Genomic DNA, 18834 nt, shown 5'->3' with positions numbered 1-18834 from the left:
TGGAGACTTCACACAGTAATCCACTGATTTCTGAGTTCCTCCAGCGACCATCTCGTAGCACTTTAGCTCAGTTTGACAAATCGGATCTGGTTGATTTGGCCGTACATTTGGGTTGGTCTGACGCAAAAGGGGTGCCAAAAAAGGCTAAGCTACGGGTCATTGTTGAGGGGCTCGCTGTGTCTGCTGCTCTGTTGGAGGTGGCTCAGGCGCCAGGTGTTGGGGAGGGGGGTTGGACATTTGAGCAGTGCCTGCAGCTGGAGAGAGAAAAGGCGAAGCTGGAGAGGGAGAGGTTCCAGTTTGAGTTGGAGCAGGAGAAGCTGAGGGCTGAAGCAGCATTGGAAAAGGAAAGGGTTAAAGTGGAACGGCTGAGGTTGAAGTTGAGGGATGGGAGTGATAGGCCTACAGGACCGCATCAGGGCTTTGATGTTGCTGAAGGGTTGCGGTTGTTGCCAAAATTTGATGAGAAGGACCCCGACACATTTTTTGCATTGTTCGAGCGCGTGGCAGGCGTTAGGGGGTGGTCAGATGCCCACCAGACTTTGATGCTGCAGTGTGTCTTCACGGGCAAGGCCCAGAGAGCTTTCTCTGCCCTGAGCTCTGTTGACAGTGCCAGTTATGCTAAGGTTAAAGCGGCAGTCTTTAAAGCATATGAACTCGTGCCGGAAGCTTATAGGCAGAGGTTTCGCAACTGGAAGAGAAGAGACCAGCAGACCCATGTTGAGTTTGTTCAGGATATTTCAACTCATTTCAGTCGGTGGTGCTCGGCGTCCAGCGTAGAATCGTTTGATGATTTATGTGACTTGGTTGTGTTAGAACAGTTCAAGATGTCGTTGCCTGCCCAGTTGGCCACTTATGTAACTGAAAAGAAAGTTAAAACAGCAGCCGCAGCGGCAGTGTTGGCTGATGAATATGTTTTAACACATGGCAGTGGCTCAAATGGTGGCCAGGGCTATAGAGAGGGACAACGGAGGGAGAGTTTTAGGCCTAGGCCTGACAGGCCTGTGATGGTTCATGAGGTTTCTCAGGCTGCTGTCAGACATGTTCCAGGAACAGATGGGAAGTTCGATCCCAGCAGGACGTGTCATGTCTGTAGGAACAGGGGACACTGGAAAGGGGAGTGTCCACTTAGTAAAACAGGTCAGAAATCAGCAGTTGCCAGTGTGTATGTGAAACCAGCTGGCCTGGTGACCTCTGTGCATCATGCTGAGGAGTCTGTTCGTCCACCAGGGACTGTGTTGTCTAAACATGTGGGTGAGTTGTATGCACCTTTCATTTCCGATGGTCTTGTGTCTTTAGGTGGACAGGGGAAGGTACCTGTTAAGATTCTGCGGGACTCTGGAGCTAGTCAGAGTCTCATTTTGAGTAGTGTTCTGCCATTTTCAGCCCGTACAGCTACTGGTGGGAACGCCCCTGTACTGGGTGTTGGAATGGTTACACTCTTGGTGCCTGTGCATCAGTTCCACCTTGACTCTGAGTTGGTGTGTGGTGAAGTCGACATGGCCGTCCGTCCCCAGCTGCCAATTCAGGGGGTTGATGTCATCTTGGGCAATGATTTGGCAGGGTCAAAGGTCTGGAAGGATGGTCCACCCTGTGTGTATGTGAGTTCAGTCTTGCAGGTGCCTAAAGAGCCTGAAGGAGGTGCTGAAGGGGGCCCTACAGTGTTGTCCTCTTGTGTTGTGACCCGGGCTAGGAGTAAGGCTCTGGCAGAACAGCTGGAGCTTTCTGAACAGGCCCAGTCTTCTCAGGCAGGTCTTTCTGAGAGACAGGAGTTGTGCAAGTTTTTTTCCATGCCTTTGCCTGTGTTTTCTAGGGAGGAGTGTGTCAAGGAACAGGCTGTGGATCCTACGCTGGGTCCTGCGTTTGCGATGGTTGGTCCAGAGAGTGAAGTCAAGGGGGCCTCTGGTGGTTATTTTCTCAGTGATGGCTTACTGTTGAGGAAGTGGGCTCGCGTGGTAAGTGGGGTGCAGGTGGATAGTGTGGTTCAGGTTGTGGTTCCTTCCCGGTTCAGAGAGGTGGTGTTGAGCACTTCACATGATGGTGTGGCAGGCCATCTTGGTGTGAAGAAAACCTATGACAAAGTGCTCCGCCATTTTTTCTGGCCTCGGTTGAAAAGGGATGTTGCTGAATATTGTAAAACCTGTAAGACATGTCAGTTAACAGGAAAGCCCAACCAGAAGCTGAAGCCAGCTCCCCTGTACCCAATTCCTGTGGTGGAAAAACCTTTCGAATATCTGTTGCTTGACTGCGTGGGCCCGCTTCCAAAAAGTAAGGTGGGTAACCAGTACCTGTTGACAATAATGTGTAAGAGTACACGTTATCCTGCTGCTTTTCCACTACGTTCTATAAAGACTAAGCCAGTTCTGAAAGCTCTGACTGCTTTTATTTCAACTTTTGGTGTTCCTAAGGTAGTGCAGACAGACCAGGGCAGTAATTTTATGTCCCGGACTTTTTCCCAGGTGTTAAAACAGCTGAGGGTTGAACATCATGTGTCTAGTGCCTATCATCCAGAGTCTCAGGGTGTTTTGGAACGTTTCCATCAAACGTTGAAATCTATGTTACGTTCCTACTGTACTGAGCTCTCGCAGGATTGGGAAGAAGGCCTGCCATGGTTGTTGTTGGCAATTAGGGAGGTGTCACAGACTAGTACTGGTTTCAGTCCAAATGAACTTGTGTTCGGACACTCTGTCCGGGGCCCATTAGCGGTTCTGGGGGTTGATTTGAAACTTAATGAGCCACCTGAAAATGTTTTGGATTATGTGAATGATTTTCGTCGTCGATTGCACATTGCTTGTGCTACTGCTCATAAGAATCTTGGTGGAGCTCAAAAGAAAATGAAAGAAGATTTTGACCAAAAGGCTGAGGGCCGGCTGTTTGAGCCAGGGGACCAGGTTCTGGCTTTGTTACCTGTGGTTGGTTCACCGTTTCAGGCCAGATTTAGTGGGCCCTACACCGTGAAGAGCAGGATGTCTGACAGGGACTATTTGATTGTCACACCTGACAGGAGGAAGACAGTGCAATGGTGTCATGTGAACTTGTTGAAATCTTTTTTGACCTCCTCTGCTGTTAAGGGCGGTGACACGCTTCCTGTGGGTGATGGCGTTAAGTCTGTGGCTGCAGTTGGTGCTGGGCCTTCAGATGATTTTGACATTCCCTCTGAGCCCATTCTGACTGGGAAACTTAAGAACTCTGAGTATTTGAACTGTCTTCCCAGTCAAGTTAGTTATCTGTCAGATACCCAGCAGGACGATCTGGTGAAATTGCTTCTGTCTCATGTGTCTCTTTTTTCAGATGTACCATCACGCACGAACATGATCGAGCACGATATAGAGGTGGGAGATGCTCCGCCTGTGAGGCAGCGTGCTTACAGGCTCCCGGTGGAAAAGCGTGGGCGTATGGAGAAGGAGGTTGAGTATTTGCTGCAAAACGGGTTAGCAGAGCCATCATGCTCAGGCTGGTCCTCTCCATGTCTGTTGGTAGATAAGGCGGATGGGTCAGACAGGTTTTGCACAGATTTCAGACGGGTCAATGCAGTCACCAAACCTGACTGTTATCCCCTCCCTCGCATTGAGGACTGCATTGATCAAGTGGGTGGGGCAGAATTTGTGACTAAACTGGACCTTTTGAAAGGTTATTGGCAGGTGCCATTGTCAGCCAGGGCCAAGGAAATTTCATCATTTATTACCCCTTGGGGCTTGTTTTCTTATTCTGTGATGCCATTTGGTCTTCGAAATGCCCCTGCGACCTTTCAGCGTCTCATGAACAGGGTGTTAGCAGGGTTGGCAGGGTGTTCAGCTTATTTGGATGACGTTGTTGTTTTCAGTGAGACGTGGGAATCCCATGTTCAGCGTTTGGGTGCAGTGCTTGACCGGTTAGCCCAGGCTAATTTGACGGTTAATTTAGCAAAATGCGAGTTCGCTAAGGCGACAGTAACCTATCTGGGTAAGGTGGTTGGTCAGGGTGAGGTTCGGCCAGTGCAGGCTAAGGTGGAGGCCATCCTCAATTATCCAGTGCCAGCGTCCAAGAAGGACCTGATGCGGTTCCTTGGGTTGGTGGGGTTTTACCGCAGTTTTTGTCCCAACTTTTCTACTGTGGTGGCTCCGTTGACCAGCCTACTTAAGAAAAACACACCTTTCGACTGGTCCTCCAACTGTCATGCTGCATTTGAGTGTGTAAAAAGTTTGATATGCTCTGCTCCTGTCCTGTCTGCTCCAGTCTTCCACAAACCGTTCAAAATCCAGGTGGATGCGAGCAACGTTGGTGCTGGGGCCGTGCTCCTGCAAGAAGGGGAGGGGGGAGTTGACCACCCTGTGTGCTATTTTTCACGTAAGTTTAATCGTCATCAGCTGAATTATTCAGTCATTGAAAAGGAGACTCTAGCCTTGATTTGGTCCTTGAAATTTTTTGAAGTGTATGTTGGGCCGTCTTTGCCTGTAACTGTTTACACGGACCATAATCCCTTGACGTTTTTGAACAGCATGTATAATGCCAATAGTAGGCTCATGAGGTGGCTGCTGTTTTTGCAGCCTTATACATTGAATGTATGTCACATCAAGGGTAAAGATAATGTTCTGGCTGACGCGCTTTCCCGTGCGCCCTGTTGATTCTACACAAGACCTTATTAGTGGGGTCTTGTGTTTTATGGGGGGGGGTGTTATGGCCCTCGGCCATGTTGGGTTGCTGCTGTGTCTCTCTGTCTCATCTCCCCTCCATAGGTTCTCTGCCTGTGTCCCTCCTACCTCGTCAGAGGGATCAACTCCACCTGTGGCTGTGTCTATAAAGAGGAGGTCTTTCCAAGATGGTGGCCTCTTCCTCCCTCTTGGATGGCTGGTGCCACCCAGGCACCTCCGCGTTGTTTTGGTTGATTGTGTTCTGTTAGCCTTTTGTTACCTTATGATTGCACACACACATCCAGCACCTCTCACCACGCTACAGATTACTGACTTACACTTAAAACTTGTGTTCCTTTAATACATTTATGGTTAATTGACCTGGTCGTTGTGTGGTCCTCCCTCCTTGGTTATGCTCTTGAGCGAGCTGGGCATAACAAAGAAAAACGGAAAAACATATGCCTATTGTATTACCCATCTAACAGTGCAGGTCCTTTTAACATTTAACATGGCATATGCAGCAGCAACACTGCCCTCTTGTGTCGGTGGAAAAATATCAAATCACTGCACAAAAACCTAACGAGTCTAGACAATTAAACATCTTGTAAATCTAGTAGTAGTTATTCTATAACAAACCAGCTCAAAACAACCAGGATGATTTTTCAGGAAAATCATTTATTTAAATGCAGCAACAAAACTGGGGTGAATTAAAACTTGGGAACCCTTTTGAAATGTTTCTTTCTACCTCATGATCGTATGGATTTGAATATACCAATTTACCGCAGCAACATGTTTGGAGGAACATGTTTCTCATTCAAAGCAAGTCTTAGCCAATGATACAGTAGGTCGCCGACAGTTGTATAGCGTATATTAATATACATATAAATGTCCCATCCAACATTGACACACTAGTATCAATATATACAGGATATTATCAATTTATGTTGTCTTAAGTGCTGCATATTGGAATGTTATTGCAAACAATGCAAACATTAAGACTCCTGAATGCATACAAGTGGTCACAAATGTGAATGGACCCCGCAGCCAGAGCCAGAGCCATTTGTGGTCTTTTGTAAGGGAATGTAAAGGCACTTCTTAAATTAAACGTGGAAAACTACTGGAAAATGTTGGGGGGGGAGGCTGTAAAAGCTAACCGCAAAAAGAAGGTCACAGGGTAAAAAAAAGGAAAGAAAAGGTGGATGCTCTTCGTCTTCACCCGTTCATGACCATCCTGACCAGTTCTGGAAAAGACAGAAAACACAAAAGTGAGACTTGAGGTTCAGATCTCAGCAGAGGCCCACTCCAACTACAGCATGTGGTGCTATGGCCCTCTCCTCACCCAGTGAGCCTGGGTGGGAGATGCTGCATTTGGAGGCAGATCCCCCATATTCTGTTCACCCATAGGATAGAAGGGCTGAAGATGTTACTGAGAGAAAGAGGTGAGGTAATCATCTCTATCTCCTATTTAGCCAAAGCATTTGGCCATGTCTATGATCCAAGAAGAGCTGGTTAGAGAAGCCATCCTCGCTGTATGCTTTCCTCTAGTTGTGAAGCAGAGAAAAGGGTAGAAGATCAAGGGAGCTACAGTCCAGTCAGAGAGCGGCCAGCTACAAAAGTCATCTTCCGTCATTAGAGAGGAGAAAACAATCAGCACATGAGCAACTTATTGCGATTCTCTGGTTAGTAGAAAAAGGGACTGGTCCACTCTCCCAAAGCTGGTGGCTTTATTTGAATGTAAAGTCCACAATGTAATGATCCGTCTACTTTATATAAAAGAGCAGCACCTCTAACACCAGCAGAGTAGAAATCCTACTTCATAGCACCAATGAGATGTAAATGAGATGAGAAGAGCTGCTGTATGATCGCAACACCCATCAGCTCAAATAACTCGACAATGGCCACCAGGCTTTCCCCGAATGAGACCAGTCACTTCCCTGTGTGTCCACCATATCCCCTTATAAACTGAGGGGAGTCCCAGACACATGCATAGGGGCATGCTGCAGCCAGGGGCCAAGACAGAGGGCTGTAGGAGAAACAGACAGAACAGCAGGAGGCTACACATGGGTCAAAGCCTCAGGACTAAAGATGAGAGGGACCACCAGGCTTTCCCACAGGCAACTAAGTGCCAAATCTACACTGCAAATTATGAAGCACAACTACAGCCGATTAGTGTTACGATAACCTAATGAGATAAATCATTTGACAACTAAAATGCAGGAAAGCCTGGCGGTGCCATTTCGTGGTTATACCAAATGCCCGTACCGGCCCTCAGCCTGACATGATGTGGCGGACAAATGCTGTGGAGGAAGAACAGTTAACACACTGTCACCAGTTGACATTTATACAAAGCCTTTTACAGCAATCAACAAACACGAGTGTAAAGAAGAACATAAAAGACAGTAAACAGTAACCTGGATTGATAGCCACCCATACCATGAAGACCAAATCAAATGTTATCCTACTGTGGAGACAGTTGAGTAGTTCAAAAGGTGCTTGCAGTGATTGGCTTCGGATAACAAGGACATTGTTTGCACTAGGTTGACTGCTTTGACGGAGTGGGTGGGTCGCATTTTAGATAGTTAGCAGGCTTGTTGCATCTGCAACGCCACACAACATCTGCATGATTACAAGAAGTATCCCATCTTGTTGTTGTTTATTTCTTTCCCTCTCACCTTCATAATTGATGCAGCCATTTGCGTCTTCGTGTCCCGCCAAGAGCGTCTCAACTTCCTCCTCTGTCATTTTCTCACCTGAAAAAGCAACATAAAAACGTTTATTCATATGATAAAGATGACATTACCCTGATTTTGAAAAAATGTGACGAATAAATAACAACAAAAGGTTTTAAAAAATGAACAATACAGGAAATAAAATATCAGCAAAAACAATAACAACACTAACACTATAATTACACTTTCATACTTGATGATGCCAAATTTGACAGCACTTACTGTACATTCATTTTTCAGTAAATTAATTTTGCACTGACTATGCAGTCTGGGGGTTACAGTATTTTCAATTAAGTGATAACATGTAAACAGTGTGTATAAAGGAAATTAAATTAAAACAGACTTCCCATCTATCTGTACTCAAGGGTGTGATAAATGTATAACTTGCCTAGCGTGGTCAGGACGTGACGAAGCTCTGCCCCCATTACTGTGCCATTGCCCTCCTTGTCAAACACACGCAGTCCCTCCACAAAATCCTCCATGGAGCCCTGATCTTTATTCTTAGCGATGGCCTGGAACATGGGCAGGAACTGCTCAAAGTCCAACATCCTGTGGTTCATCTCTGCAAAAATAAATACATAAATGAGGAAACCCTCTGACACAGAGCTGTGACACACAACATCGCAAGATATTTGTTTTCAGCACAAAGACAATCATTTATGGAAATTAATGCCTGGTAAGTTTATTTTCTCTCACCCTCGGCCTTGGGGTTGCCCAGGACCTTGAGCACCTCAGCATTGACAGGGTTCTGTCCCAGGGCCCGCATGACATCCCCACACTGGCTGAAGCTGATCTTGCCATCTCCTGTCCTGTCGAACAGCAGGAATGCCTCCTTGAACTCTGCAGAATACACAGACACATGAGGAATTAGGGCAGCGATGTGAATTATTGTAGACATTAAGAGATCAGCAGATATGTATGTTGGGAATGGAATGGAGATAGGAAGAGAGTTGGAAATGTATGAAAACAGAAAAGCAAGCAAATAAGAACAAGCAGACAAGAGAAAATACACATTTGAAGTGGACAGCCAGGGCAAACAGCACTACGCTGAAAAACCTGCTGATGTTTCATATACAACCACACCTCTATCAGCAATCCACAACTCATGCTCCGTGTTCAAGCACTCAAAACATTTTAAATGCTTTTATTATGTCATTACTACTTCCATTTGCATGGTAGAGTGTGGTGCAACCACAGTTTGATCTCTGTACGCTACAGGATGACATCGCAACACCCCTCAAACTTCCTCTATTCAGCAAGTACTTTACATCCATGTTAGTCATCTGGTCAGGTTATGACTTTTTCACTACGCCTCGAACAAAAAGAAGTGAAAACTACTTCACCAAGGCAATACTACATGCTCTCATCATTGTTGTACTTTGAACATGGAAAATATTATGTAATCAGTTTTCAATGATATAAAATATGTCTGCGTGTAATTAAATGGTGGCAATCAAAAGATGTGTCAGGAATTCACACTGATTTAGCTAATAACAACCACCAGATTCAGAATAAGTATGTAGCCAAATGATCATCAGGTGGCTGCAAAAAGTTCTTTCCAAAAATGCTTGCAAACTCCACTTTGACATTTCTTTTTTTACAGTACTGTTGAGGTCAATATGAGCTACCAAAGCATTCACAATAATCAGCATTTAGTATTTTTGTTGTTGTTGTTTAAGTGTAATTACCTAGGCTTCATCATCTTTCAACAATGGTGCAATATTGTCATTGATCACAAAGTTTATTAATGTAGCTTTGATCTAACATCAGGCATTCTAGTCAGACTCAACGGTCAAACCTTAAACTAAACTGAGATCTAACAATCAGTGAGACATGATTACACAAGATATGGGCAGCGGTCGGGTGCTAATGTTATGGGACAAGCTAGTCTCCAAAAAAGCTCAGGCACTGTTGTGGAGTTCTTCCTGTTCTGAGGAATGTGCCTCTTCCCTTCTGGCGTGTGAGCACTTTTCCCAACACCATATATGGTATTAGAGGAGTGGAGGCAAGTAGGAGGAGAGTGAGAGCAGCTATAGCCTATTTTGTCAATTGAGATTAAACACACCGGCCTGAGGACAAAAACCATGCACCACTGTATGCAGCACCAAAAAAGGGCACACTAGATGATGAGTCGCTGGGAAGATAACAGGCAAAGTTTATGGCAAACTGACACAACCAGGACTGACTACAGTAAGAGAACAAGACTTGTGATAACAGATATAACACTTGGCTACGTTTGGCTTTATAAATGCATGATTGACCACATACAAAAACACTGCAACACACGGTAAAAGCTGGTACGTGTATAATAACGCTATATGCATAATATGACTGACTTTTGACGTACCAAACAGTGCGGAGAGACTGCAATTCACATTTAACAGATTAGATCCACCCAAAAGCAACATGCAGATCACACCCTAAACACTCCGATCGAGACAGCCATTGGTTTTGTGCGGGCCCCTTTCTCTGACTTACCATGAATCTGATCCAGGTTAAATTCAATCTGGAAAGGACAAGCAGTTGCAAGTGGAAAGTGAGGAAACAATACGGAAATAAAGAAGGAAAACCTACCCTAAAACCACGACAACTATAACAGGCGGGCATAGAGCAGGGCAGTAGTGGAGATACAGGGTAAAGTGTCATCTGAAACCAGCAAGAATGAAAGCATGCAAAACAAGCGACAGCAAGAAAATGTCACAACACAAAATCAAAAACTCACCAACGATTTGATCTTCCGAGAAATCGGACTGTTCAGGGAGAAATAAGGCTAACGTTACATGAAAATGGTTCCGTTTTGCCCCGCAATGATAATGCTAGCTTGGGTTAACTTCAAAAGGCTTTTGAACATATTTTTCAGATAGTTAGATTTACTCAAACCATATATTCTCAAACAATAGCACATTTACCAGCGATTAATATACAGGCTGTTGATTTAGTGACATGTCTTAGCTTGTCGAGTGATTGTTAACGTTAACTTTATCTACCGTGCAAGCTAATGTTAGCTTCTCAAAAGTTGGACTTCCGCTAGCAACCCGCAAGCCAATACAGACAGTCGAACTCTACTGAACATCTTTGAAAAGCTAAACCATTTCCTTGAGACAAGAAGATAATCATCCAAGAAAGATGGCAATTCTAGTCAAGTCGAGGGGGGAAAACCCACCATGGCTGTGTTGGTTGAAGTGTGTCCGTGGCGTCGGCGAACCAAAGAATGTGTGACGGCTCCCAGAGAAGGGCAGGGTGAGAAGAAGAAAACCCTTGCAGCCGTGCGTAATGACGTAGGACGCACGACATCCTGTCATAAGGGCGAACACCTACGCTCCATATATAGGAATAGAGATCTAGGTATGGTTTGTGATTTACAGTGCATGTATCTTAACGCTCCTTTCACTCCTCGATTTACGTTTAAGATGAGAGGTAGGCTACACACACACAAAGTATCTTCAGGGTTAAAAGCTGAGGTTTAAGGGGTGAATTTATTCCTTTATAGACCATTTTGAGAAGGGTTAAAGGTCATATTTTTACAACATAACATTTTTATTACATTTTTATTTCAAAGAATAAAAAAAAAAAAAACATCCACAGAGCTTTTAGAAAGGTGCAGAATCAAAGTATCTATTTGACGGGTCCAAAATTAATGTTTTGTTTACCTAGTAGATGTGTGATGTGTGGCTTCTAGCAAGGCTTGTGAGCCAATAGAATACCAACGTTGGTATCACGTGGTATCTCTGCGTTGTCAGGGGTCAAGGGTCTTTGGGGTTGCCTCTTAGTGTGGGAAATGAGTTTGACGGTAAGCGGGTGGCATTTCGGAACCGGTCCCAAGTGCTAAGTGACAAAAGGAGGAGTAAGACCAGAGTGAACATTGGTTCAGCGTTTGATCGTTGGAGTCAGCTGAAGGAGTTTCACGGCCTGAAAAGCCATGCCGACGTGGCCACTTTTCTTCTTGACCAGTAAGAGATAGCCTGTTAAAGCTAGCTAGCTAGCTAAAAACAGGTTGTGCAACGAACTGGCAACCAATTGAGGGCACATGCGCTTTGAGTAACAGTTGTGTTGTGATGCAAATGCAAAGGAAGGGGGGAGTCCAAGTGCGACATCTAGTGGCTGGATGTTATCAATGTTGTCAATAGCACCTTTAAATTAATACTTAAGGAATTTAAATACTAAAAGTCCCCCTCTACGCAAAAATGTGTATTGCCATGTTTGTTGTGCACTCAAATCTGAGTCTAAGGCTTGTTCCTAAAATCCTGACTTTGTGACATCACAACTAGTGTGAATGGGAGACTTGAAGCCTCCAAAGGACAAACAGAATGGATTAGAGAATGCACTCAGTGACGTAGGAGACATCTTGTGTCAAGTAGTTAATATCTTGTAATAACAATAGGCTAGTACATGATCATGGTTTGTGGATTAAGGACTTTTGGCGAGGTGCACTGTTTTTGTTGAAAAACCAAATCGAACACAAATTATCATTCTATTGTACGTCTTAGACTGTATGTAACGAACATACGCACACAACATGAACGCAGTCACCGTGACATCACCCATTGGTTTGTGAAAGTTTTGAATCCTCAAATTCTGCACTTTAGCCGTCGCCATCTTGGATTTAACCAAGAGTAACCATATTTGGACTGCGGAGGAGCGACGGGTGGATCTGATGAATACAAGCGGCAAAGAGGCGGCAAAGAGGCGGCAAAGAGGCACCGAGCACAATCTAGTGCAAAGCTGTTAACAAAGTTAGCTTCCATAATTTGAAATAAACTTTGAAGCTAAGTGTTGAAGTAATCTAATTGCATTGGTTGTGTGGTGGTGAGGCCCGGTACCCACCTGTCAATCCCAAGGTAGCCACGCCCTAAAGCATACTCTGCTTTATCGTCTATTTTACTCTAAATGGAACCATAATTTACTAAATGAACATCATGCTGTATTGAAGAAAACTTGAAATGTGCTTACATCAGCTTGTAACAACCAATGTCAACCAATAGTATCATCCATCCATCAATCAATCTGCAACTTTTAGAGCAATAGAAGGTGATCCTACTTGGATAATGATTGCACTGAATGACTTTGCTTGGTGTTGCTTTAAGGATGTGAGTGTCTGGCCATGCAGGGATGATGGATTACTTTTGGCCTGTGAGATCATGGAATTGATGCTTCATTTCTTAACTGTCTAGCTAAAGTCTTTCCCCAGCAGCAGCTCTGGCCTCCTGGCATGTCTGTGTGGTCCCACTGTGAGCATAAATGGATGTCTTAAAATGGCCTACATATCCTCACGAGCTAAAGAGGACAGACTCACTCCATAAAATCATGCAGTAACAGCAACACAGTGTAACACTTAAAGCACGTGAGAATGGCAGCAAAGCAAAAGCACCAACAATGCTAAATCACACTACAAAGTCTAATGTGGGCATCAGTGTAGTTTGAGTTTCTTCAACACATCTTTACATTTATGTTTTGTCTGATTGACCTACTTAGTTTATTAAATTCCTTTCCTGATAATGAAATATATTAACCAATTAATATTGACCTAATTTCCAGTGCACACAATTTGCTGCTGGATAAACTATGGTCTATCATCATCCAGTTTCTTTAAAAAATGGGGCAATTAAAAACCTCCCTAAAGTATGAATCTAGTGAAGAATGAAAATGTTCTCACATTGAGATTTGAATTACAGATTTTGTTTGTTTATTTGTTTTGTTATTTTGCTTCTTGTAACAATATTATCATAATAATAATAATAATAATGATAGGTGTGTAGGTCAAATTAATTTGTTGGAATCACCTTCTTGATTAAATAAATGGCCTCTTTCTCCTTAAGGAGGCCACTAGCTGACACCCTCACTTCCAGTGCCCCATTTCTCTGCTGATTTTAGATTCAGTCTCGTTATAGATGACAGTTCATTAGTGTCAGAATCATAAAGAGCTATTTTGCAACAAATCAGCATATCATGTTTTTACAGAACTCTGTGATGTTCCATCTTGCTAAGATTACTAACCACTAGAATTAAGATCAATATGACATGGCGTGTAGTCCTAATTTATGAATGCCCCACATGAGCTTTGTAATAAAAAAGCCTAGAGTATACTCTACTCACCTCCAAAGTACTGGGATCAAATGGTGAGTCCGAAGGACGCAGCATTCTCGGTTTCTGCTCTGGAGCCGGTTTTGGATCTGCAGGAGCCACAGGGAGGCTGGGGTAAGGAGGACCTAGTCTGGGTTGGTTCACCGGGGAAGGAGACTTCTTGATGGAGGGTTCTCTTTTCGGAGCCATTCCCGGCGTCGTGGAAAGCTAAAGACAGATATCTGTAGCTGGAGCTATGGATGTGGAGACGTAAAGTGTGTCAGTCGTGCTTTATTGTGGAGGGGTGGAGAGGGGCGGGGAGGAGGAAAGCAGGTCGATGATGCGGATGATGCTCAGGGGCTGGCAGGTGGCTGAGGCAGAGGTGGACATATGGAATTGCATGTGAGTGAATTTGTGAAGCAAAGCAAAAAAGAAGTAGATGAAAGCTCGAAGAGGGGGACTGATATAGAAAGAAGCAGGCTCAGCTGTATGACTCCAAGCACACACTGTTATTTGGGTCAATGCATGTGTGAGGGAGTAAAGCAGCAACGTAAAGGGTGGCTTTGTCAATCTCGATAGAAAGATCTTAGCCTAACTAGCTCCGACATGTGAAGGAATGTTTAAGGATGCAGCAGGATAACAAATACAGGTTTTCTTTTCTGCTCCTCAAATACTCTCTTTCTCCCTTTTCCTGCTGACTTGCTGACACAGATACATGCTCAGAAAAAGAGGAGCAGGACACAAGGTGTGAAACTGTTCACCATCATTAGTGCCAAATTTAGACATGTTCTGGAGGTTGTAGATTGAATGTCAGTGATTCATACAGAATATATTACCTGAACACAAGGAGATACAAGTGGCCTGTCAAAAGAAATGTCCATATTGATATTTTGGGGGTTCAGTGTTTATAATTTCTCATATTTTTTTTGCCACATTACATCGTTTACAATTGTTGGGTTTGACCAAAATATTTTTTGGGATTTAGTAACACATGCGAATGGCTCTGAATTACAACTTCTGAAGAACAATACACACTTTGTGTTTTATATGCACAAAATACTGTTAATTTGTTTATTTGTCAGCAATATATAATTACTCTAAAAACAAAAGATGGTATCATCATCTTAAGTATGATCCATTATTATATGCATTCAGATTGAAATATACAAAATCTCCAGTTTACAGCTACATCATTACAATACATACACCTAAAACTTTTTTTTATTATTTCTTTACTTCACAATGACTTATTTTTGATACTTGTTGTTGACAATACTTATTATGTTTACTCCAGTAAGGTTTTAAATGCAGGGCTTTTACTAGCAATTATGTTTACATTATGATATTGCTACATTTACTTAGGGTAGTAAATAATCTCAATTATACTTCTACTACCTGTTTGCACACACATCACATACCCTATGACCGAGCCAAGGGGAAACAGTAATTCAAAGATATTGCCACTAGGTGTCAGTATTACACAACAGGAAGCCACAACCACATGAAGCTTTTGGCTTCAACTTGCTTGAAAGAAAAAAAAAACTCTCAGTGAACAGAGTCGCAGGTTGAGTATACTTAAGTAGAATTTTGAAGTACTTTACTAGAGTATATTTTCTACTACTTTATAATTATAGGCCTACTCCACTACATTTCAGAGGGAAATATTAAGTGCACTTTTTACTGCATTACATTTGTCTGAGAGTTACTTTTTCAAATTATGATTAATAACACAACATATAAATACAAATACATTATGATGAATTGATTATAATAATATATTATATTCGTAAATGGGCCATTCTGCACAATGAGTGTTTTTACGTTTGGCAGCCCTAATTCAAGGAGGCTCTATTCTGATGGTAACCTAACGATTTTACATTTAGTAAAATTCCATCTAGTACTTTAAAAGTGACATATGACTGTAGTTAATGACACTGTGCAGAGAAAGCAGAATTACAACTTCTGGCGTCAGTCTATCCTCTCCTCCAATAATCAATGCTATACTCGTCAGTGGATTTTGGGTACAATCCATCGCGCGCTCAATGGGCCTTGAAATTACCGTTTATGTGGCTCGCGCGTCAAAACAATAGCGACATAAGACCCTCGCTGCGAGACCAACGGCACTTCTGGCGCTCTAATAGCGGATCGAACATGCAAAAGGAGGCAAAAAGATCCCCCCAACAAAGTCATCCAGATTATTAACATAACAAGACATTTAAAAAAAAGCCATAATATAGACTCGCTTTTTTATGATTTTATGTTTGATATGCTAATAGATTCTGCAGCCTACTCACTTGCCAGCTGACTGCTGATCAGTCTGCCGAGCAGACAGCTCAGTGGCAAGCACTTTAAGAAGATTAGCAGTGCCTCACGTTTTTCTCATCATTTGCAACAATAATCCACCACGAGAGGCTAATAATAATGACAACAGGGATATCCTATATGTCTGCTTTCAAAGAATCGCCTACAATATGGCATATACCATAATAAGCACATTGAAATATGACACTATTGTGGCACCCAGGTGTCTACAACGTTTTGAACGTGTCTGAAATTAATTTTCAAAGTTATTGGACACACTTAATTGGAAACGTTGTCGTCATCGTTTCCCCTTTCTTTCATTTTGTGTGCAATGTTGTGAAAGCAAATTCAATTACTCCAACTTAAAGGAAATGTTTCAACAGATCCTCCGAGGCGCCCCAATGACTAATGAAATTATGGCAGTTCTTCCACCTAATGTCATTCAAAGTCCCCCCTGCTACAGCAAATCTCCAAACCACCTGATTTATTTTTAATGATATTACACCCCTCAGTCGGCTGTGTCATGGTAATAATCGGGGCTGCTCCAGCTGCCTCTAGATCACATTAGCCAGGCTTAATATTGACAGTGCTTGGCCCACTAAACAATGAGGCTGTGGGGATAGGCAGCTTAGAGGCCGCCTAGCCAATGGGCATACTGCAGGAGGTAGAGTTGGAGCAGGCCAGGATGCTCCGGTTCCCTATGCCCTGGAGGACTGGCACCATCATTAGGCAGGATCTTCTATAGTCCTGTGGAGCTTTAAACCCACCACTACCAGATCCAGACCCCACCCAGGCCCCAGACATCAAAACCATACTGACAAGGGACCATGAAACTATCGGCTACTTGATTCCCTGCTACCCTTTCCCTGGATGGAGAAATCTGCCAGAACAACAGCTCAGCAGCTGCACCTTGTGTAGGTTTTTTGCTGTTACAAAGTCTTTGGAAGGCTTAGGGGAAACTGCTCTGCATGGTTCGCCCGGTGACAGCATCAGCTAGATGTTAATCTTTGGGGGCTACAAAAACAATTCCTGATTCCTGTCTGCAGAAATGAAAAAGGCTCATGTATAAAGCTTACATAAAACACTCATGACATGTTCTCTTTTTTACAAACCAAATCCTACCAACGCTTCTTCATTTTGGGTCATATACGCCAAAATGCCATAAAAACCGTTTGCGTTCTGATTTGATTAGAAAAGTGCCTTTTTCCGTTAGACTAATTTATGTCGCAGGCTTGTCTAGTTGCTGTATTTGCATAATGGTCACACTGGGAATCAGTAGGCCACTTGTGGGACACTCACACCTGATCACAGAGACACCATGGCTCTTTGCCAATCACACCTCCACCGTCGATCCTCCCAATTAAAAATCACCTGGATTTGTCATTAGATTTGTCAGGTTGCTCAACATCGGTTAGATGTTCCTGTACACCGAGGCTGCTTCTTCTGGCCCAAATAGTTGTTTGGATCGGAGGGGGTTTTGCACGAGGGCCCACAGATTACCGTCGTTGATTAGTGGTTGGGTGTAATCCTTTCAGCCCCTCTCTTTCCAAAACACCCCAGGGATATGCCCGTCTCCCTCAGGACCGGCAGCATGGCAGATGGATCCTCCTCCCCCTCTTCTGCCCCCTCTAACAGCACACCCAAAAACACTGTTGATGTCCTGGGACGGAGGTTGTAAAGTATCCTGAATATGAAACCACAGGCACCTTTGTTTAATGGCTCTCTCCCCACTTAGTGAGAATTGCCCTCAGGCCTGATTCCCATTCTGTAGCTACATTTCTGCCCGATTGGAATGTTTTCCAAATCCATTAGCCAAAAGAGAGAGGAATAAGATGCACACAATCTGCTCACATTGCCCGGATGAGATGCTGCTGCTAGATCTTCCATCCATCCATCCATTTTCTACCGCTTTATCCTGTATTCAGGGTCACGGGGGGGCTGGAGCCGATCCCAGCTGTCATTGGGCGAAGGCAGGGTACACCCTGGACAGGTCGCCAGTCTATCGCAGGCCCAACATATAGAGACAGACAACCATTCACACTCACATTCACACCTACGGGCAATTTAGAGTCACCAATTAACCTATCCCCATCCTGCATGTCTTTGGACTGTGGGAGGAAGCCGGAGAACCCGGAGAGAACCCACGCTTACACGGGGAGAACATGCAAACTCCACACAGAAGGAACCCGGGCCGACCCGGGGACTGCTAGATCTTATCAAACCTAATTTTGTAAACCAGAAGACAATAACTCATTGACATCTTAGTTTTATGGATATGGCAAGCCATTTACCAAAAACAATGATATGGGTGTGGAGTCAAAACATGGGATTATATTCCTACACACTGAGATAAAGATAACTGTCCACTTGTCTACGGGGCATCAGTTCACTCACACACACACACACACACACACACACACACACACACACACACACACACACACACACACACACACACCTTGTTCGAGTCTACAGCTATTGTGCGTCTTATTTGTACTGTATGTAAGTATGCTGGCTCAAAAATGGCTTGAGGTTCAACTTTTAAAACGATTCCATGTTTACAATGAAACATGAATGGTGAACTCAGTTACCGTCAAGAGATTTACCTGAAGTTAAAAAAAAGCATGATTCACTACTGTGTGTGTGTGTCTGTGTGAGTCTGTATGTGTATGTGTGTGTGTGTGTGTGTGTGTGTATGTGTGTGTGTGTGTGTGTGTGTGTGTGTGTGTGTGTGTGTGTGTGTGTGTCTGTTAGACCTAATGCTCCCCTGAGTCAGGCCCGTCAGTCTCTCCCTCAGGAAAGTCTGCTATGTAACCATATTCAGCCTCAGTGAGCAGCAAATGGAGAGAACAGAGCCCTGGGACTTCTTAACACACACACACACACACACACACACACAAAGCGTAGCAATAAAATGAAAATAACTTGAAAGTCAAGTAACGTGCATTCGTGCCAAGCAGGACACACTCCCTCAAGAAACTTTTCTAAAGAGCTACAGATTAAGAACATGGAACATACAAATGGCCGACACAGCCAAACTTTTAATTTTGTTTTGACAATACAATTTGAATCTCTGCCATCTCACGCCACATCACCCCCACCCCTGCACAACGCCAAACCCCTCTTGCAAATCCATG

General features: G+C 43.8%; 1 protein-coding gene across 5 annotated transcripts; it reads right to left on the bottom strand.

The window, feature by feature from the left end:
- Positions 1-5682: 5682 nt before the first annotated feature.
- On the bottom strand, positions 5683-13621 carry LOC311016719 (myosin light polypeptide 6). Of its 5 annotated transcripts, none has more exons than XM_084014620.1 (7): positions 13430-13621; positions 9815-9842; positions 8033-8176; positions 7725-7898; positions 7280-7357; positions 6857-6904; positions 5683-5848 (listed from the first exon to the last, which is right to left on the bottom strand). In XM_084014620.1, the coding sequence occupies exons 1-6, from the start codon at positions 13604-13606 to the stop codon at positions 6876-6878; spliced, it is 630 nt and encodes a 209-aa protein (XP_083870746.1). In that variant the 5' UTR covers positions 13607-13621; the 3' UTR covers positions 5683-5848; positions 6857-6875. The 5 variants fall into 5 exon arrangements, with proteins under 5 accessions (XP_083870746.1, XP_083870744.1, XP_083870747.1 ...); XM_084014618.1 differs by having other exon boundaries at positions 6870-6904; XM_084014621.1 differs by lacking the exons at positions 9815-9842; positions 13430-13621 and adding exons at positions 10059-10086; positions 10500-10617 and having other exon boundaries at positions 6870-6904.
- Between the last annotated feature and the right edge of the window lie 5213 nt (positions 13622-18834).

This window comes from Eutrigla gurnardus, assembly GCF_963514095.1.
Source record: "Eutrigla gurnardus genome assembly, chromosome: 8".
In the NCBI taxonomy this organism is placed as follows: Eukaryota; Metazoa; Chordata; class Actinopteri; order Perciformes; family Triglidae; genus Eutrigla; species Eutrigla gurnardus.
Note: the sequence above shows the minus strand (reverse complement) of the source record. Positions and strands in the feature narration are given on the sequence as shown.